Source organism: Mesoplodon bidens (assembly GCF_964165515.1).
Source record: "Mesoplodon bidens genome assembly, chromosome: 19".
Taxonomy (NCBI): domain Eukaryota; kingdom Metazoa; phylum Chordata; class Mammalia; order Artiodactyla; family Ziphiidae; genus Mesoplodon; species Mesoplodon bidens.
The window spans coordinates 32,174,593-32,194,997 of record NC_138179.1 but is presented as its reverse complement, the minus strand read 5'-3'; the positions used below and the strand labels follow the sequence as shown (position 1 = coordinate 32,194,997).

At 37.6% G+C, this 20,405-nt stretch overlaps 1 protein-coding gene across 6 annotated transcripts in view; it reads right to left on the bottom strand.

The window, feature by feature from the left end:
* The window catches only part of HELZ (helicase with zinc finger), a 179,075-nt gene that overhangs the window by 26,199 nt on the left and 132,471 nt on the right, over nucleotides 1–20,405 (bottom strand). For all 6 annotated transcript variants that reach the window (XM_081219682.1, XM_081219680.1, XM_081219685.1 and 3 more), the window contains 4 exons: nucleotides 18,875–18,954; nucleotides 14,166–14,718; nucleotides 13,521–13,767; nucleotides 12,214–12,730 (listed from right to left, as the gene is read on the bottom strand). In XM_081219682.1, coding sequence (XP_081075808.1) covers nucleotides 12,214–12,730; nucleotides 13,521–13,767; nucleotides 14,166–14,718; nucleotides 18,875–18,954 — 1,397 coding nt within the window. The remainder of the gene's footprint in view (nucleotides 1–12,213; nucleotides 12,731–13,520; nucleotides 13,768–14,165; nucleotides 14,719–18,874; nucleotides 18,955–20,405) is intronic.

The following is a 20,405-nucleotide window of genomic DNA, read 5'->3' as shown; positions in this document are numbered from 1 at the left end:
TAGTCCAAACCACCATCATCTCTCACCTAAATAATTATGCCACTCTCCACCATTTCTTTTATATTATTTTAAAATAATTATTTTAAAAATAAAATGCATTATCTTAACAGAAGTTTGAAAACGTCAATGTCACATTAGGTTCATAAGATTCAATCATAATAGAAGCAAAAATTTATCTCTGGGTTTTGTTTTGTTTTTCTTGAAAGAAAGGTATACTAAAATGAACGTGACTTTGTACCAAAGTGCATTAAAATCAATTTAGGTCTAAATAAAGACAAATACCATTTGAAAGCATTTCACAGGCAAGGGCACTTACACTCTGCAAATAGTATTTTCCCACCAAGCAATGTTCTTTTCCTACATCCAAACACAAGGTAATAGAGGAGATACTAGAAGGAATGCAATATTACATCTAAGAGAGAAATGTCAGGTTCACTGCTGTGACATTTGGAGCTACCTTGACTCATTCTGGCTCTTGTCAACTCTTCTTGAATGTGAAACAGTCAAGTTATCAATTATAGACCACAATCCCTTTTACGATGAAAATATGTCAGCTTGACATAAATAAAATAGTACACAGAAGTTTACCTTCAACTCACAGCTATGATAACTCTGAAGAATAATTATAACTATGAAGAATCATAGTTATCATAATTAATTTCAGAAAACAAGGTAATGCCAGAGAATTGTTTAATTTTTAAAGAACACTGAGAAATAAATTCCTTATAGTTAATCTTCTGATAGTTGAGATCTCCAAATTAATTATCTGAGCTGTCAAACATTTAGTAGGTAGAACTGGAGAGCTCTAAGAATACGGAATTCTAAAATGAACCATCTCCTTCTCTCTCCACCACCATCCCTCCCCTTCTCCGAAAAGGAGAACTTCATATAATTGAAGATTTAATTATTTGGTCCCAAGAACATGATTTGTCTCACCCCTGGCCTCACCCACCCACCTGCCACGTCTACTTCATGTAACTGCAATCACTTCCTGCTTTCTCGGAATAAACCTTATTTGTGGCATGAGGATATGAACAACAGTGTGATGCTCCAGAAACAACACAAGACCGGAGGTCAGGAGTCTCAGCTCTGCTGTGATTAGTAACTGCTTAAGCTCTAAGTCCTTCAACATCTCACTGCCTCAGTTTCTTTTTAAAAGGAGGAGTTAGAATAAATGATCTTCAAGGCCTTGACTAATCCCAAAGTTCTAAGTTTTACTTTAAAGCCTTCAAAAAATCAAAGTCTTTGTCAATGAGAAAATATTTTAACTTTTTATTAGTAAAAAGTCCAAACATAATCCATCACCGACCTTAACAGCCATCAACAATTTGATGTATTTGCTAAAATAATTAAAGTGTTATGACATACACAAGCCTATTTAAGTTATGTAAATTCAAAAAACTATAGAGAGCATGCTAACTGATTACAATAAAATGCATTATGGGCAATGAGTTTAAAATTTCAGATTTTCTCCCCACAGAGGGAAATTCCTATGAAGTACACTGAAAGAGAAGGGCCCGCAAACAAAAATTTGAGAAAAAGATCCCTTGCCTATAAATATATATATATATATTTCTGACAGAGAACGCCCTTTTATTTCCACCTACACTTCAGTCCTGTGGGCCCTTAGGCTGTTCAAATATATAAACTATACTTTTCACCTTTTCTTTTCTTTCTTCTTATTTCCTGACCACTTTTTGTTTCCTGTTGCTTCTGCCCAGTTCTCAGTTTTTTTCCTGAAGAGTAAGACTACTCTTTCTACATACATCTCCTGCTGATCAGACTGTTCCTTTACTTCTAGATGGCAACCCTATCAATGACTGGCATGCAGAATTTAATTTTAGAGTCCTCAGGTCTTCAATAATTTCATTATTTATTCCTTAAAGGCTTATTCTCCTCTGTCGGAGATCCTTAGTCCTGGGTTCAGTATGGACTCCATATATGCTTGTGTGTTTATAAACATTCTTCATGCTTAAACTGTGAATTTGTTATGTTGCTAAACATATGATCATTATTTTCTAAGTCCACTGCTAATATCTCCTTCTAAAAATCAAAGTGTAATGCTAAAGTTTCAAAAGCCATTTAAGAAGAAAAAGCTAAATGACTAAACTCATGTATGAATTTCTATTTTTAAAGATTGTTGTCAGTTTAAGTAAAAATTCATAATCTGCTTACCACCGTTTTATACGGTACACCTCTAATGTATAAGGTTAGCAAGCCATTCACATGTATATGTATAAATAAATAACTGGGGGAAAGGTTAGCAACTTAATGAATTAGGGCTCTATTTATAATTATACTATCAAAGCTAATCACTAAGGAAGAGCTAAATGCTCTGGTGGAAATTCCAAGTCTCATTAACTATGGTGCCAGAAACTTTAATTAAAATAGAGCATCTCATTTAAATGATTAGCTTTGATAATTTAAGCATATTCATGCTTAAATTACAGGTCTAATTTATGAATTTGTTGATCACTGTCTCTGTTATATGCATTAGACGGTTTATTAGATACCACACAGTGACGATCTGAGAAGACACTTCTGAGAGTACAGCAATACTACCTGGTTATGCAACATAAATCATGACCTATCATCATCCATCCACCTTTAAAGTCAGAATAGGCAGACTACGTTGATCAGCCAAGAATATAATCTTCAAGCTACATCTGTACAATAATACCTTGCTCCATAGAAGGAGACTTGGCGGGGGAGAGGGAGAATGATTAGACAACAGTATTGAAATCGTTGAGTATTGAAGGACAAGTACTTCCTGAAAACAGTTTTGAAAACTAACCTCAAAACTAGCTGTTTGAAAGAAAAAATGAAAATAAACAGATGGGTTAAAAAGTGTCTTTGCTCAAAAGCCAACACATAAGACAGAACTGTTTCAAAGCAGATACGTCACAGAGGCTTACTCGTCATCTCTAAGATGGCATAAGCAAATGCTGATTTATAGGAAGCTGATCAGAATGAGTGACTTACAAGAATTCCGTTTTTGTTAGAAGGCCATTACAACAATACCACCACTGCAGCACAAAAATGTGCAGCTTCATAAACGTTTGGAGACTTGTACAATGACACTTTTAAAAGGAATTTCCATTTATTACTAGTGAGGACTTTTAATCAAACTATTTCATGGCAAAGTACCCCTTAAATGGCAAAAGCTTTGTTCTGCACCAGTGTTCTGCGCTGCTGGCTCTATGTTAAACACAAGTTTTTTTAACATGGTAAAACTATCTCCACTTAAGAAGAATGAGGATTTATCTCTCAAGATAAAATAACTCGAAAGTATAATAGGGGGGAAAAAAAAGGTCCTGTTCATAAACAAAAAGCAAGGAAAAATCAACCTAAGAATAAATTTAACCAGAAATGAAAACACTACAGAATTTTACAGAGGAACACACAGAAAACAAAGAAAAAAGGAAGAGAAGGAGGGAAGAAGGAAAAAAAAAATTAAAATATTGAAGACTGTCCAGTTCCTAAATGAGAGGCTTAAAATATTTGTAAAGACAAAATTTCCCCCAATTTAAGCTATCCATTTGATGTAACTGAAATTAAAACCTAAGAAAGGTTTTTGTTTCTGTTTCGGGGGGAGGAGTTCACACAGGTATTCTAAACTTCTAGTAGAAAAACCAGAGAATAACCTCTTCTCCCCGGCACTCCCCAAACCGAAACTGGAAGAAAAAAACAAAAGTAATAAGGGAGACATCACACTATCAAATTAGAATACCAGAAAGCCTCAAAAATTAAAACACTGTAATTCTGGTACAGAAACATATAGATAGATGAGGAGAAAAATAGAAAGTCCAGAAACAGATTGCAGTATATACTGAAGAACTGCATCTTACTCAGAGATTAGACTCTAAAGTTATCATGCAAAGTGAAAAACCTCATTCAGATCAAAATTACCCTTGAAAAAATCCTAAATCATGCCAAAACTACTAGAAACTGAATCCTTGGAAGTTCAGAAGCCAAGAGTTAACTTCTATTGCTGCTCCTTGCATCTCATCTCCCCCTCCCCCAACAGCAGTGAGTTGAAACACAAATGTGATACAGTGGTATTATAAAGAATTTAGTATTTAACAAGAAAGCTACTATTCTATTTAGTGAATATGCAATCATTTAATAAAGAGTATGAAAACAACTGGCTAAACATTTGGAGAAAATTAAATCACAACCTCAACCTTACACTGAAATGTAAAATCAAATTGGAGCGATTTATCCATCTGTTTTCAATCAGGAATGGTCTGTAACCTGGTCCGGTAAGGAGGGCACCCCCGCTCTGTGTTCTCCTTGTCTCATCACATCAGTAAAGAACTAGAAGTGGGAGAGGGTGCAGGCACTGTGACCAAACCACAGAGCCCTAGCTCCATCCAAGCAGCCGAGGGCCAGGGCTTTTGCTGCATTTGAGGTAGGTAAGGAAAATCCATGGATTGACGCCTTAAACATCTAAATGAGAAGACCCTAAAAATTTTAAGTAGCAAAAAGTGTCATAGAATAGGATCAGGATCACGTTTAGGGATCTTGACCTGGCAGAAAGAAAGGTTTGATGGGGTGATATAACTGAGCACAGCAATTAGGGAAAAAAATTGTTTCACGTCTCCAACAAGTAATCTCCCTCCATGACAGTCACATGTTCGCACCTGTGAACGCTATGAAAAGCTATCTGTTACTGTAGGTGAACAAAATTGGCTACCCCAAAATGTCTCTCTGGCTTGAGGGTTAACTTAGGCTGATTGTCCTTAAGGCCCAAAAGGCTCAGGAAGAACCTCTGACGTTCCCGATAACTGCCTAAAAGAATGCAGAAAGAGGACCTGTTCCAGGAAGGGAGCTGTCACCAGAGATCACTGTAGTGCGAACTAAGTGTCTAGACAGGGAGGAACCCAGCAAAGCCTGTTTGTTAAAATTCCTCTCTGGGTCCCACTGGCTGCACTGCCGGCAAACCACACACCTGATTTTCCATCTCCAAGCCAACTGCCTTCCTGCACTCTGAACTCCAACCACCACCCCACATGCTTTTGTCTTAGCTGAAGATGGTATTTAAGGTGAGGGCTTTGACCATTTTGGTGAGTTACTCAGTTTTCCTGGGTCTCTCCCATGTACATATGATATTAAACTTTGTTCGATTTTCTCCTATTAAGCTGTCTCATGTCAATTTAATTCTCAGACCAGAAGAACCTAGAAGGGTAGAGGAAATTTCTTCCTCCCCGACATTACAGTAGCTATCCTGGTATAGCGAAATGAGGAATAATTTCTCTAACTTCCACATTTTCCATGCTGACCAGGTATATAATTTGTCAAAAGAAAATCAAAATTATTATAAAAAAAGAGAAAACTAATGAAACACAACATGAAAAACCATCTGTTCAAGTTAACTGTTAAGCTAACATCTAGATGTTTTCATCCAACATAAGCTTCATCTACCAAGGTTTCTAGCAATGAACGAGTTAACAGTAGGTAGGGAAATAACACATTTTTCTGTATTGTTAATGTTAAGGAAATTATTTTAAAAGGTTGGAAATAAACAGCAAACATATAAACCATTCATTCTGTGAGATGATTCATGCAAAATCGTTTTGTACAACATAACAGACAGAAGTTATCCTAATGTACTGAAAACGTCAAATCCTGCAAATGTGGTAAAAATAGTATTTTCCTTGTCAAGGTATTTTCTTCAGTGTTGCAAGTCAGTCATCATTTGTGAATCTCATGCATCAAAATAAAGGTGACCAAATGTTTTTGCAAAAGTAATTGCACTCTAAGAACCCACTGACAATTGAAGGTACTTATTCATGCACTCAGAGCTAAACAGTAATAACAAATGTTAAGAGCTCGAAGGTACAGAGAACTTAAATTCCAAAACTAAGAAACATTTAAATAGATCAATGATTAAAAGGTACACTATTCAGTATCCAACATTATTTAGCAAAGTACAAAACTTTATAAAACCTTATCAAAACTGTGGCATGTTATTTCCCCCAAACATTATGAACTCATTCCACTGGTTAGATAAAAATATCACAAGGGTTATCAGTAAAAATGGTGGAACGAGGACCTCCATAAAAGCAATGAAAAAACTGACAAAAACTGTCACAATCAACTTCCTTGGAATTTAGGAAACTAAAGCTTGCAGCAACCAGGGGAGCACTTAATCAAGAGAAACCAGAAAATTTCAGTAAGAAGAGCAAGATTTGCGGTATTTTCATTTACCGTAGGCCCATGCCCCTGCTTCTCCAGCTGAGAGGTAGCCTTGAAAATAAGACCCTGCGTTTCCAGCGCTACAATCAGAGCAGAAGGGACCTCACCGTCAAAGAGCTGTAATTATTTGCTTTGACCTGTCTGGTACAAAACAACACTTGACTTAACTAACTCAGAACTCAACCAGTGCTGAAAGGGCCATACTGAAAATATTTACAAGGCCGATGTTTTAGTTGCTGCTGCCTGAAGCAATGGATAGCAGTTGGACCAAACAACAGACTAACAAAAAGCTTTGGAGGAAAGCCTGGCTTATAAGATACTTTAGGGAATAAAGACTTTGAATAGCTCCGACCTGTTCCTCCCTGGGAATCTAGAAAACCACACACATGCTGTGCATGTGCTCAGGAAAGGCCGGAAAAGTTCTCACCTCTGGCTGATCTGGAGGCTGGAGAAGCAGGAAGTTAAAGCTAAAGCAGAGGTGTAAACTGCCCAGCTGAGTATGGAAGGTGTGCGCAAACACACATACACACAGATGCCTCTGCAAAAACTGGGCAATGTTTTTGGAATGGGGTGTTTAAGGAAATCTCTGGGCAATGACTAGTTGATCATTAAGCCCATGGAAGAAAAACTTCAGAGGCCACACACAACAAATACTGACTTTAAAAAATGCGTTCAAAATTTAAAAATTAACTTAAAATTAAATTTAAAAAATGAGTTCAGAAAAATCACTAAACAAACAAATGACAACAAAATCAAAGGGCAAAAGGATGAGAAAAGACATTCCATGCAAACGGTAACCAAAAGAGAGCTGGGGTGGCTATACAAATATCAGAAAAAAACATACTTGAAGACAAAAATTGTTATGAGAGAGAAAGGATATCATATAATGATAAAAGGTAGACATGGAGACGTAACAATTATAAACATATGTAAACCTAAGGACAGAACCCCAAAATACATGAAGCATAAAGTGACAGAATTAAAAGGAGAACTACACAATTCAACAATAATATTTGGAGACTTCAACATCCTACTTTCAATAATGGATATAAAACCTAGACAGCAGACCCAAAGGAAAGAGAAAATTTGAACAATATAAACCAAACAGACCTAACATATCTATAGAACGTGCCACCCAACGAGAGCAAGATATACATTCTTCCCCAGTGTACCTGAAACATTCTCCAGGATAGGCCATACAACAAGTCTCAATAAATTTTAAAAGATTAGAATTATACAAAGTAAGTTCTCCAACCACATGGAGTGAAATTAGAAATCAATAACAGAAGGAAATTTGGAAAACTCACGCCGGAAATGCTTGTCTTCCTCTAATTTTGCCCCAAATGTACCCTAAACATTATACTAGAAGTTCTGGCCGGGCAATTAGGCAAGAAAAAGAAATAAAAGACATCTAGATTGGAAGGAAAGAACAAAACTATATTTGCAGATGACATTATATTCTACACAAAAAATCCTACACAAAAAAATCTATTAGAGCTAATAAAGAGTTCTGCAAGTTTGCAGATATACAATCAATTGCACTTCTAAACACTAGCAGTGAACAATCCAAAAAATGAAACTAAGAAAACAATTCCATGTACAATAGCACAAAAAAATAATATGATACTTTGGAATAAATTTAACAAAAGAAGTGTAAGACTTATAATTGGAAAACTACAAAATACTGTTGAAAGAAATTTTAAGAGACCTAAATAAATGGAAAGGTACCATGTTCAGGTACCAGAAGACTTTATATTGTTAAGATGGCAATACTTCCCAAGTTAATCTACAAATTTAATGTAATCCCTTTTAAAATCCCAGCTAGGTTTTTTTTTGCAGAAACTGACAAACTAACCCTAAATTCCATATGGTAATTCAAGGGACCCAGAATAGCCAAAACAATCTTGAAACAGAAGAACAAAGTACCAAAGACTCATACTTCCAAATACAAAACTCACTACAAAGCTACAGTATACAAGCCAGCGTGGTATGGCATAAGGACATATATAGATCAATGAAGAGAATTTAGAGCCCAGAAATAAACCCATAGGTCTGAGGTCAATTGATTTCTAACAAGGTTGCCAAGACCATAAAATGGAGAAAGAATAGTCTTTTCAATAAATGGTGCAAAGAAAACTGAACAACCACATGCAAAATAATGAATTAGACACGTAACTCATAAAATGTACAAAAATTAACTCAAAACGGATCAAAGAATTAAATGTAAGAACTAAAACTATAAAACTAGGAAAGGTAGATGTAAATCTTTGTGATCTTGGATTAGACAACAGTTTCTTAGACATGACACCAGAAGCAGAACGACCAAAGAGAGAACAGATAAATTGGACCTTATCTAAATTAAAAACTTTTGTGCATCAAAGGATACTCTCAAGAGGGGGAAAAGACAAAATGAGAGAAAATATTGCAAATTATATGTGATAAGAACCTAGTATTCAGGATATACATAAAAACCCTCATGGCTCCACAACAAAAAGACAATTGTTTTTCAAAGCAGACAAAGTGTCTGAATAGACATTTCTCCAAAGAAGATATACAGAAGGCCAATAAGCATATTAAAAGATGCTCAGCATCATTAGTCATTAGGGAAACACAAATCAAAACGAGATACTACTTCACACCCACTAGGATGCCTATAATTAAAAAATGGACAAATTGGAATCTTTATACATTGCCGGTGGGAATGTAAAATGGCGCAAGACATTGTGGAAAACAGTTTGGCAGCCCCTCAAAAACAGAGTTACCATTTGACCCAAGAACTTCAGGTACAAGAAAACTGAAAATATACTTTCACACAAAACTTGTTCATGAATGTACACAGCAGTATTATTCATAATAGCGAAAAAATGGAAACAACCCAAATGTCCATCAGTTGATGAACAGATAAACAACCTGTAGTATATCCATACAACGGAATATCACTCAGCCATAAAAAACAATGAAGTACTGATAACATGTCACAAAGTGGATGAGCTTCAAAAGCATTATGCTAAATGAAAGGAGCAAGACACGAAAGATCACATATTGTATGATTCCATTTATATCAAAAGTCTCTACAGGGACAGAAAATAGATTATGAGCTGCTAGGGACTGGAAGTAGGAGGGATCAGGGAGTAACTGCTCATTGGTTATGGCATTTCTCTAAGGGTGACAAAAAATGTTCTGGAATTAGATAGCAGTGGTTGCTGCACAATATTGTGCATATACTAAAATCCATTAAACTTTACTTTAAAATGGATAAAATGGTGAATTTTTTTGTTATATGAATTTTATCATAAATAAACAAATACACAGGTAGACACATACATAAAACACTGCTTAACTGAAAATTACTACTATTCAGTTGTGAAGCCATTCCATTATAATTTGAAATAATGTCATATATGTGTCCAGTCTTTAAAAGTATGGTTCCAAATTTTAGATCCTCACAATACATATATACAAATACCAATTCATCTTATGCTTACAATTTACATTATGAGGCTAAGACAGCAATTAAGTTGTTTTAATGACAGTTATTATACAGGATGAGCCAATCAATAAATACTGGAACAATTTGAACAAATTACCTCCAAAACCCTACAAATAAGATATAGAAGCTTCCCTATGAAACTTCACTTTTTAATCAGCATCTGTAGCAGAAAATTTGCAAAACATGAATAAATTATTTCTAAAGCCTTTAGAAATCATTAAGGAACTGCCAAAATGAAGCTAATATCAAAAAAATATTTTTCATATCTCAAAATTCAAAATGTTTACCCTGCTTTAAGAAGACATCTGTGATTGATAATGAACACGCGAGCTTTACACATTCTTACCTTTAATCACTGTAAGCTTAACAGGAACAGCTAGACAACATTTTTATAGTCCACACCGAATGGTACCATTTTTGAAATTTTATAACCTAGAATTACTAAGATTTTATATCGGTGAAGGTCCATAAGGATGCTCTTTGGCAATACCAAAGTATAATTCAGTTTACCCTAAATTGCTTAGTTTAGCAGAGTCAATTCTACGTTAAAGACTGCAAATTCTGATATTTGGGAATCAGTGCCATTGTGTATTAACTGTCCCAGTCTAAGAAAGCACCAGGATGAATGACAGGAGAAAGAGCACAGCCCTTGCAGCTGACCACTGGCTGAGAAAACCAACATCTATGGAAAACCTTAATGGACAAATTTGTAATCAACAAATGTAATGTAAGTAAAAAGATGAGCCACTAAAAACCATTTCCCCAGATCAGACAGGACGAAGCTTCTTGAATGAATAGCCTCCTCAAGTCAGTCAGATGTTAAGTGTTCTAAAACAGCAATGGTCATGTTGTAACAATGACCATTCTACAAAGCATGAAATAGCATAATAAAAAGGGGAAAATTAAAATAAGTTCCAAGGACAGCCTCAGGTAAATCAATGAAATTAGAACACTCCCTCATCACATCATATACAAAAATATACTCAAAATGGTTTCAAGACCTAAATAGAAGACATGACACCAAACAACTCCTAGAAGAGAACACAGCCAAACATTTTTGGATATAAACCATAGCAGTATATTCTCAGACCAATCTCTCAAGGCAAAAGAAATAAAAGCAAAAATAAACAAATGGGACCTAATCAAACTTCAAAGCTTTTGCACAGCAAAGGAAACCATCAACAAAACGAAAAGACAACCTAAGGAATGGAAAAAAGATATTTGCAAATGACCTGACCAACAAGGGGTTAATTTCCAAAATACACAAATGGCTCATACAACTCAGTATCAAGAAAACAAACAACCCAATCAAAAAATGGGCAGAAGACCTAAACAGACACTTCTCTAAAGAAGATACACGGATGGCCAAAAAGCACATGAAAAGATGCTCAACATCGCTAATTATTAGAGAAATGCAAATCAAACCCACAGTGAGGTATCACCTCACACTGGTCAGACTGGCCATTATCAAAAAGTCTACAAATAATAAATATGCTGGAGAGGGTGTGGAGATATGGTCATCTTCCCACACTGTTTGTGGGAATGTAAGTTGGTGCAGCCACTGTGGAAAACAGTATGGAGGTTCTTTAAGAAACTAAATATAGAGCTACCATATGATTTAGCAATATCACTCCTGGGCATATATCCAGAAAAGACAAATACTCTAATTTGAAAAGATACATGCACCCCCAGTGTTCATAGCAGCACTGTTTACAACAGCCAAGACACGGAAACAACCTAAGTGTCCATCAACAGATGAATGGATAAAGAAGATGGGGTGTATATATATATATATATATATATATATATATATATATATATATATATATATATATACACATGCACACACACACATACACACACATCTATACACACACCTACATACACACAATGAAATATTTCTCAGACATATAAAAGAATGAAATATTGCCATTTGTAGCAACATGGATGGACCTAGAGAATATCATACTAGGTGAAGTAAGTCAGACAGAGAAAGACAAATATCCCATGGTACCACTTATATGTGGAATCTACAAAATAATACAGATGAATCTATACACAAAACAGAAACAGACACATAGACATAGAAAATAAACTTATGGTTTACCAAAAGGGAAAGGGAGAGGGGGAAGGGATAAATTGGGAGTATGGGATTAACCGATACAGAATGCTATAAATAAAACAGATAAGCAACAAGGATTTGCTGTATAACACAGGGAATAGTATTCAATATCTCATAATAAGCTACAATGAAAAATAATCGGAAAAAAATATATATATATAACTGAATCACTTTGCTGTACACCTGAAACTAACACGATACTGTAAACCAACTAGACTTCAATAAAAAAATAAACTCTTTAAAATGAAGCTGAAAAATAAATAAGTTGCAAGAAAATATTATCTTTACAAGACTATTAAATATAGTTAAGATCTGTCCACCGTCATTATCAAACAAACAAATATTGATATTTTTCACAATCAACGAATCCTGAAAGGAGAAGCGCAAAAGAAGGACATTTTACCTCTTCTAAGCTGGGGAGCGAAGAGGACGACACTGTGCGAGCCGACAGCGGGTGGAAGGGCTCTTGGCTGACAGCAGGCTGATGGCTCTGCATGTGCACAAAAGGGGTCTGCGGTGGCCTGGGCGGCAGTGGAGGTAGGCCATAGGGAAAACCCGGCCCCATCAGGCGATTCTGCTGTAAGTTGGCAAAAGTCCATGCTCCATCAGGTGCCAGGCATTTCAAGGGAGGAGGGGCGAGGTGTTCCGACGGCAGCGAGAAAGGCGAGCTGAACAGCTGTGGCGGCAGGCGCTGTGGAAATGCCGGGCTGCTGGCTACTTCGAGGTCTCTGCTGCTGTCACCGAAGCTGGGAAAGTGGGTACTGTGGTCTGCACTGGACGGGGGCGTGGGGACTGCTGGTGGGCTCCTGGTCTGAATTTGTCTATATTGCAAAAGTCTTGATTGAGGTGGCGGCATCTCAGCTAGTTCCCGTGTTTCACTTTGATCACGATTAGACAGTTCTCTGATTAAGTCTTGAAACCTACATAAGGATGATGAAATAGGAGGAGGAGAAAACGAAAGAAAAGCTTCATCACGTTAAGGAGAGCTTAATCAACTACATATGTAATTTTTACAAACAATAGCATACTACTTAATCAGAACTAATGTTAATTCATCTCAAGAGTAGGAAGCATTAACACTCACAGGCGTTGAACTGAAGACACTAAACATGCCCAAGTATCTGATTTCTTTCTTTTCCCTTTTGGTGTTAAAAACAACTGTCCTGGTCGTCACATGCCTTTGGAAACTGAGGGCTATAAAAGGTCACCATAATGGTGGATCTTATTCAGAAGGGATTAGGAAACACTTCAATGCATTCACATGACACCATAAAAACAAGTTTAGAATGAGGACTGAACACTCAAACATCTATACTTAAAAGATGGTAGAATTTCGTGCTACTAGAAAAAAACATATTGATGATAAATTTATAATTTTTAACTTCTAATTTAATTCTGTCCTCTTTGCATTCTTTGCATTATGACTGAGTATGAAAAAACCACGCACAGTGATGGTACATTTCTTTCAGAAGGACTGCAAAGCAAGGGGGCACATTAACTTACGAGCCACAGCGGGTCGTCCATGCCTAGATTTTCAGAAGAGTTACTTCTCAAAAGATGCTCTATATTTCAGAGTCAATCGACAGAACTGTGGAGCAATGTACCTAGAAGGCTGGCATCCAATTTCTTTGGGACAATATTCCAACCTGAGGCTAAAAGGACACCACTCAAGAAGGACAATAGGGGGCTCATGTCAGTCTGCTGGAATACCTTGAGTCAGCTGTTTCTGCTTCATCTTCGGCACTGCTGGGGAGCTTCCAGTCTGCTCTCACTGGTGGCTGATGTAATCCAATGGGCGGCTGGGGAAGATGCTGGAGGTGAGGGTGAGGATGAGGATGGTGATGGTGTGGGTAAGGAACACTGCCCTGGCTGAGATAGGCGTGATGCTCACTCCACTGCTGTAACCGCACCTGCTGCTGCCGTAATGCTTCCAGAGCCACACTCCCATGCACACGATCTGTAGAAACATTGGTGCGAAGTTTATGTTTTCAGCATTTAGGGTTTCAAGTTAATTCTTTCAAGAGTTTTTACAACCAGATATTCTCCAGAAAGAAATGGCTACAGTTTGAGTTTTGGAGAAAGCATATGTTTTCTAAACTTGCCAGTAACTAAAGTTATGGTGATGATGATGATTCTTCCTTACCTACATTACGACATAACCTGACATCAACTGGATGCTTAGTATTATATAGCATTTGGAACTAGATTCTGATTACCACAGTAACTGATTGATTCTTTTGCTGGCGTTATTTAAAGAAATGAATCAATCCTGACTCAAAAAATATTGTATAGCACATGTCATTTAAGTAAATCATCTCTGAATTTGTCACATCCAGCAGTGATCAGAGGACTTACCTAAAGCCTCTCCTACAGGCAATCCTGCGGGGTTCTCATCAGTGAAGTTATTCAGATGTGAAGGAAGAATGGGGCCGGGCTGCGCAATGGCTCGCAGAGGACTGTGGCCCCCCTGCAGCATGGGAGGGGGCTGCTGCTCAGGAATCACAGCCTCTGCAGGAGGGGACTGTGGTCGATGAGAAACCGCAGTATTAAAAAAAGCACTGTTGGGGCCTGCCTGACAGACAGCAGAAAGCTGAGGCGGCGGCTGGCCCAGCGGATTCTGGGGCGGGACTCCCTGATTCGGGTGGGTCGGCATTTGATTTGGTTGTTCAGGCAAATTATTCTGCTGCTGATTTGACAAGGCGTGCTGCTGTGGAATTGGAAATGGCGGTCTTGGCAGCTGGGGAAGTGGATGAAAATGGCGACTGGGGACTGCATACTGGGCGTGGGGAGCAGGAACAGGGAGATTTATGTGTCTTGGGTTGAGATTGTCTTTGCGATGAAATTTGGGATAAACAACACCAGGACGTGATTCAGGACTTCTGTTCTGTGGATTTGATTCCAAATCCATCTAAAAAAAGAAGAAGTATTTTTTAGCTGCAGAAGATCTAAGTCCTGTGGTTCACCACCTTTTCCCACCCCTAGCACATCTAAAAGATATGATCCATTCTTATCCGTAATAGCCGGAGTGCTGGGGGCCTGATAAATCACTTTCTGACAATCAAATGAGGGAATATTCTTTAAATTAGGAAAGATGAAACAGAAAAAAACCCGCATATTAAATGTGAGTCACAGGGAAAGATACTACTATTTTATTAGCATATCCACTTTAATTCCTTTAAAAACAATATTTTTATTTTCACACTATCTTCCTTGGAAAGATAACCATTTATTTCCTTCTGATATAAATCATTAAAATGTGTTCTTTCCTTCTGATTTTATTATTTTTATACATCTCTTCCTCAAACATATCTATATTAATATAAAAAAAGTCTCAGTCTAAATAACTTTGAAGTGAACAAAAAAAAAAGTACTATATCACCTTTGCATTAAAAGCTTGGCTGTCAATTTTTGCCATTATTCCTTCAACAAACACTTACTGAGGGCCTACCAAGGACACTGTGCCTGGGGCTGGAGATAAAAAAGCAGTCAGACTTAGTCTGTACCCCCAGGAGTGCAGAGCAGGGGTTGGCAAACTACGACCCCCAGGCCACTTCCAGTCCACCAGATTTCTGTGCATAAAGTATTACTGGAACACAGCCACAGTTGTGCAAGTTGACACATTGTCTACGGCTGCTTCCTCACTACAATGGCAGAGGTGAGCGGCTGCAACAGAAACCACACGGCCCACAAAGCCTGAAAATTTAGTATCCGGCCTTTCACAGAACAAGTCTGCTAAGCTCTAAACTCTGGCTTAGAGTCCAGTAGAGGATACCAACGTGTAAACATAAAATTAGAGGTGTTGTAAGAGGACGTGAGATGACATCCTGGAGCCTGAGAAAATTAAAGGTGACTTCATAGAGATAATGATAATCTTGCATAAAAAGCTGGAGTTTTGGGCTTCCCTGGTGGCACAGTGGTTGACAGTCCACCTGCCGATGCAGGGGACACGGGTTCGTGCCCCGGTCCGGGAAGTTCCCACATGCCGCGGAGCGGCTGGGCCCGTGAGCCATGGCCGCTGAGCCTGCGCGTCCGGAGCCTGTGCTCCGCAACGGGAGAGGCCACATCAGTGAGAGGCCCGCATACCGCAAAAAAAAAAAAAAAAAAAAAAGCTGGAGTTTTTTATCTAGTATGAGGGAAGTACATACGAGATAAAGGTGACAGCTTATACAGTGAAGCAGATTTGAGACGAGAAGTTCTGTGCACATAGCGCTACAACTGGACTTACATGCTAATCTTCCCCTTCTTGAAATCAGATGAAACTGCAGAAGCCCAATTATACAAGACCCTGAATGAGTCAATACTGAGAAAAAACATGTTTTTAATCCTGTAAACTGTGGCAAGCTACCAAAGGTTTTTAAGCTAGGGAGTGCTGTCATCTTTCTAAAACACAAGTCTGATCTTAAGTGACATGAAACTGACCACTCTCAAGAAGACAGAACAAGCAGTTTGCTCCTGAATTGAAGCTGGGGTAATCCGGCAACAAAGCTATTGCCACAAATGGCTGAGATGTGCCAATCATGCCCCAAGAGAATTCTCATGTCTACCTCAAATGGACCAACATTAAATTTGGCCAATAAGATCCTGAAGACTACTGGGTATATACAAATTATGTAGAAAATGAAATGAGAAGGATGATAACTCTGTCCCAGTCTTCCCAAGCAGCTGCAATGCCTGCTCTTCAACTGTCTCAGAACCTGATTAAGCCTCTTTAAAAACAAACATTTTCCCCTATAAGTCTTCATCTTTTTAATGACTAAAGCGACATTTCAGCTGAGATACACCTTTCTCCAAAAGATACTGTTGATAGGCATACTCTGATGGCATGAGGGAGAGCATGATTAGATGTCAAGGTTGTATGTGGATAAGCTGATGTTTCAATTGCCTTCTTCACTTCTGACTTTTACATGGACAAGAAGCCGGGCCAGTGTCGTAGAAATTTAGATCAAGACTGTGCTCCTCTATGATACTACAACAGGCTAAGCAGGGGAGATGACTGTAAAGTCTGAAGGAGTCTGACTCTAATATTATCAGAATTAGATTCTCCTCTATCGCTTTCCTCTTAATCCTGAGTCAAGGAGAACTAGGACATTTTCCCCCTAGGCCCCAGGACGAAGCATGAGGGTGGAAAAGAAAATGAAACATGTCTATCAGGTTGCCTAGTCCCCTAACAGGGAAAGACCACAACAGAAAGTTTTAAAAAAGGACTGAGAAACGTTTGGCTATCTTGGCTTCAGCTGACAGTACCTAAGACTCTCCCGGTTGGCTCTGTTCTAACCCTAACCCTGGCCCTCTGACTACAGATGCTGTTGCTGTACCGCCCCACATGCCCTCTGCTTTCTCTCTGCACCCGTTCCCAAACACACAGGACGCCTACTTTCACTGCTGCTTCCCTCTTACTCTATCAGCAAGCTCCCCTGGCTGCCTAATTGGCACTGCAGCTCCTCCAGTGGGTACTGAGCCCTTCCAGTTGTATAAACTGTGAGTCAGAGCTGCTTAAGAGGCATAAGTACCTGAATATAGAGAACAGTTGCTTAAAGCCAGCCTGAGCCTGCAGATACAGATTTGGAAGTCACTATCAGGGAGCAAGTAACGGAAATTGTGGAATTGGACTAGTTTATGGTAAGAAAGCACAGAATGCAAAGAGTGTTATGGGACCATGACAGAACCCTGGGAAACCCCAACTTAAGGACTAGAGACAGATGGGAAGGGGTGGACAGGAACTTATAAAAGAGACAGAGTCATGTTAGAAAGAGTTGTGATAAGTAGAAATGTGTGTCAAAGAAACCAAAAGGAAAAAGATGGTCAAGAAGAAACAGGTAGAAAATAGTGCCAAATACCAAAGAAAAGTCAAGTAAGGCTACAACTGAAGCATGTTCATAAGATTTGGTCACTTTGAGTTTTTTTTTTTTTTCCTTTGGCTGTGCCACTTGCAGGATCTTAGTTCCCTAACCAGGGATTGAACCCGGGCCCACGGCAGGGAAAGTGCAGAGTCCTAACCACTGGACCACCGGAGAAGTCCCTGGTCACTTTGGGCTCACCAGTTTTAGTGAAATGTTAAGGCCTAATACTAGTCTGTGTTGGTTAAGGGACAAATAAGAGATGAGGGAAAAAAGGAGAAACTAGGCAGTAGCTATATAAAGGAAATAAAGGCCAAATAAAGTGTTTTTTTTAAAAAAACAGTCTATCAATCAGTTTACTTACAGGCTGAGGAGGAAGAACCAGTAGCTGGAAAGAATCTGAAGATAAATGAAGAGAAGGGACAAGGTCTGTGAGGTGACCGAAAAGAGGAGAGATAAGTCTTAATGGAAACTCTTCCTCTGAGATCGGTGATATAGAAGGATGTTCAAGGACACAGGAAAAGTGTGAGGACTAAAGTTCTGAGTTAAGAGCGTGAAATCCTGATGAACTGCACTCTAAGGGAAGGTCATCCCCTGATCGTAAGAATAACAGGTAGAAGGTAAGCAGGCATCAGAAGAGCTGCTGAGAAAACTGGGCAAAGGGAGCCAGGTACATACAAAAGAAATGGGGAGGCACCCCACGGGTTCGCTGAGATCAGAAAGCATGAATTTCCAGTGGCACTAATTCAACCAATGATTTGATTTTCCCTCACTGGTTCACGAGCACAGAAGCAGAAAAAGCAGATGAACAAACAGGTTAAGAGTTAAGGATGCACACAGCAGGTGTGACGAGAGGACAAGGTGAGGGACTTGAGGAAGCTAAGTCTTCCTTCCGCACTATAACAGCTCTTCCCAATCTGAGATAATTTTTAATAACACATCTATAGCTGTGTCTTCATTTATTACTTTATAATTGGAAGTCTCTGAATTCAAGTCTATTGCTAAATAACACAATTTGAGAAAAGTATTCTGATAAATAAAATAGTGTAGACAAAGAAAAGGTGGAGGGAGAGAGTGCAACATGACCCACCAGACGCTCATGAAACAACAAACATAAAAGATACACATAAAAAGGTAGATAATTTTCTTTAAAACACCAGGATTCCAAGATGATCAATCAAACTAACTCCATTAGAACAATGTATTCACTAAAGGTAAACCACATACCTGTTTTGATTCTGTAGGCTTTTTCTCTGGTGTCCGAATCTTATTAATTTCAGGTCCAGGATTATTTGTATCACTTTTACCTAAGAAAATATTTCAAAATTCTTATAAATTGTCTCCAGTAGATGTTACAAAATGCCAATGACTATCCAATATTAGACAAAGAAGTAGAATATTTTAAATATTTTTCAACAATTATTAATTATTACTGCTTGGGTTTTGTTCTTAAATTTTCAGAGTTGCAATTTCTCTGCAAGAAAGAAAATTTATAAATGAAGCAAATCTCTCTGACAAGGCAAAAACTTAATAAGGAAATAACCTTAAAATATCAACTAATTCCAAAGATAACTGCCCATTCTCCAGGAAATTACAGCCTCATTTTCTTAAACTAGACATAGAAAAGGTCTATTTATAAAGGTTTACTACTTTGGCCATTTATGAATGCAAAAATCCAAATAATGTGTCAATGTAATTTAGTAAAGGAATCTAAACTAAATAAAGATATTCTGAAAGGAATGCAGTTATACTTTTAAAAGTAATAGATATCAAACTAAATGTAAGTGGATGACAAACATTAAAGAAAGCAATATTAAGGTTAAAAAAATCACAATTATAATAGACAAATAATGCTAGTTCACGCATGTGAAAGGCTTTTAATCTATAAGAACTAACTACTGGATATTTTAAATCCCTTGAAAGAATCCTTAATTTGGGTTCTTCCTTGAAAACATTCTTTTAAGAATGCCACTGGAACTCTGTGCCAGAATAGCCTTACTACTAAACTTTAAGAAAAGAAAACTACAATGTCTGAGATGAAAAATACACTGGATGGAATTAGCAGATGTTTAGACACTGCAGAAGAAAAACTTGGTGAACCTGAAGGCATAGCAATAGAAACAATGCAAGGTGAAACACAAAAAGAAAAAAGAATTTTTTAAAAGATGAAAAGAGCATCTGTGAACTGTGGGGTAACTTTAAGAAGCATAAAAAATGGGTAGTTGGAATTCCTGAAGAGAAAAAGAGGTGAGACAGAAACAATTTCTGAATAAAGGTCAAAAATTACCAAATTGATGAAAACTGTAAACCCACAGATACAAGAAGCTCAACAAACCATAAACACAAGAATCATGAAGAAAACTACACCAAGGAATATCATTTCATCATAAACAAATTACTAAAACCAGTATAAAAATAAGTTCTTAAAAGCAGTCAGAGGAAAAAAAGACATGTTATATGCAGAAAAGCAAAGATAAGGATGACATCAGATTTCTCACTAAAAATAATGTAAGCAAGAAAACAGTAGAGTAACATCATTAAAATACTGAAAGATAAAAATTATCAACCAAGACTCTATACCCTGTAAATAAAAACATTTTCAGACATACAAATGCTGAAAGAATTCATTGCCAGCAGACCTGAACTACAAGGAATGTTAAAAGAAGTCCTTCAGGCAGTAGAAAAATTACTGAAATAGAAACATGAATATACAGAAAGAAATCAAGATTACCAGAAGTACTAACTACATGGATAGATA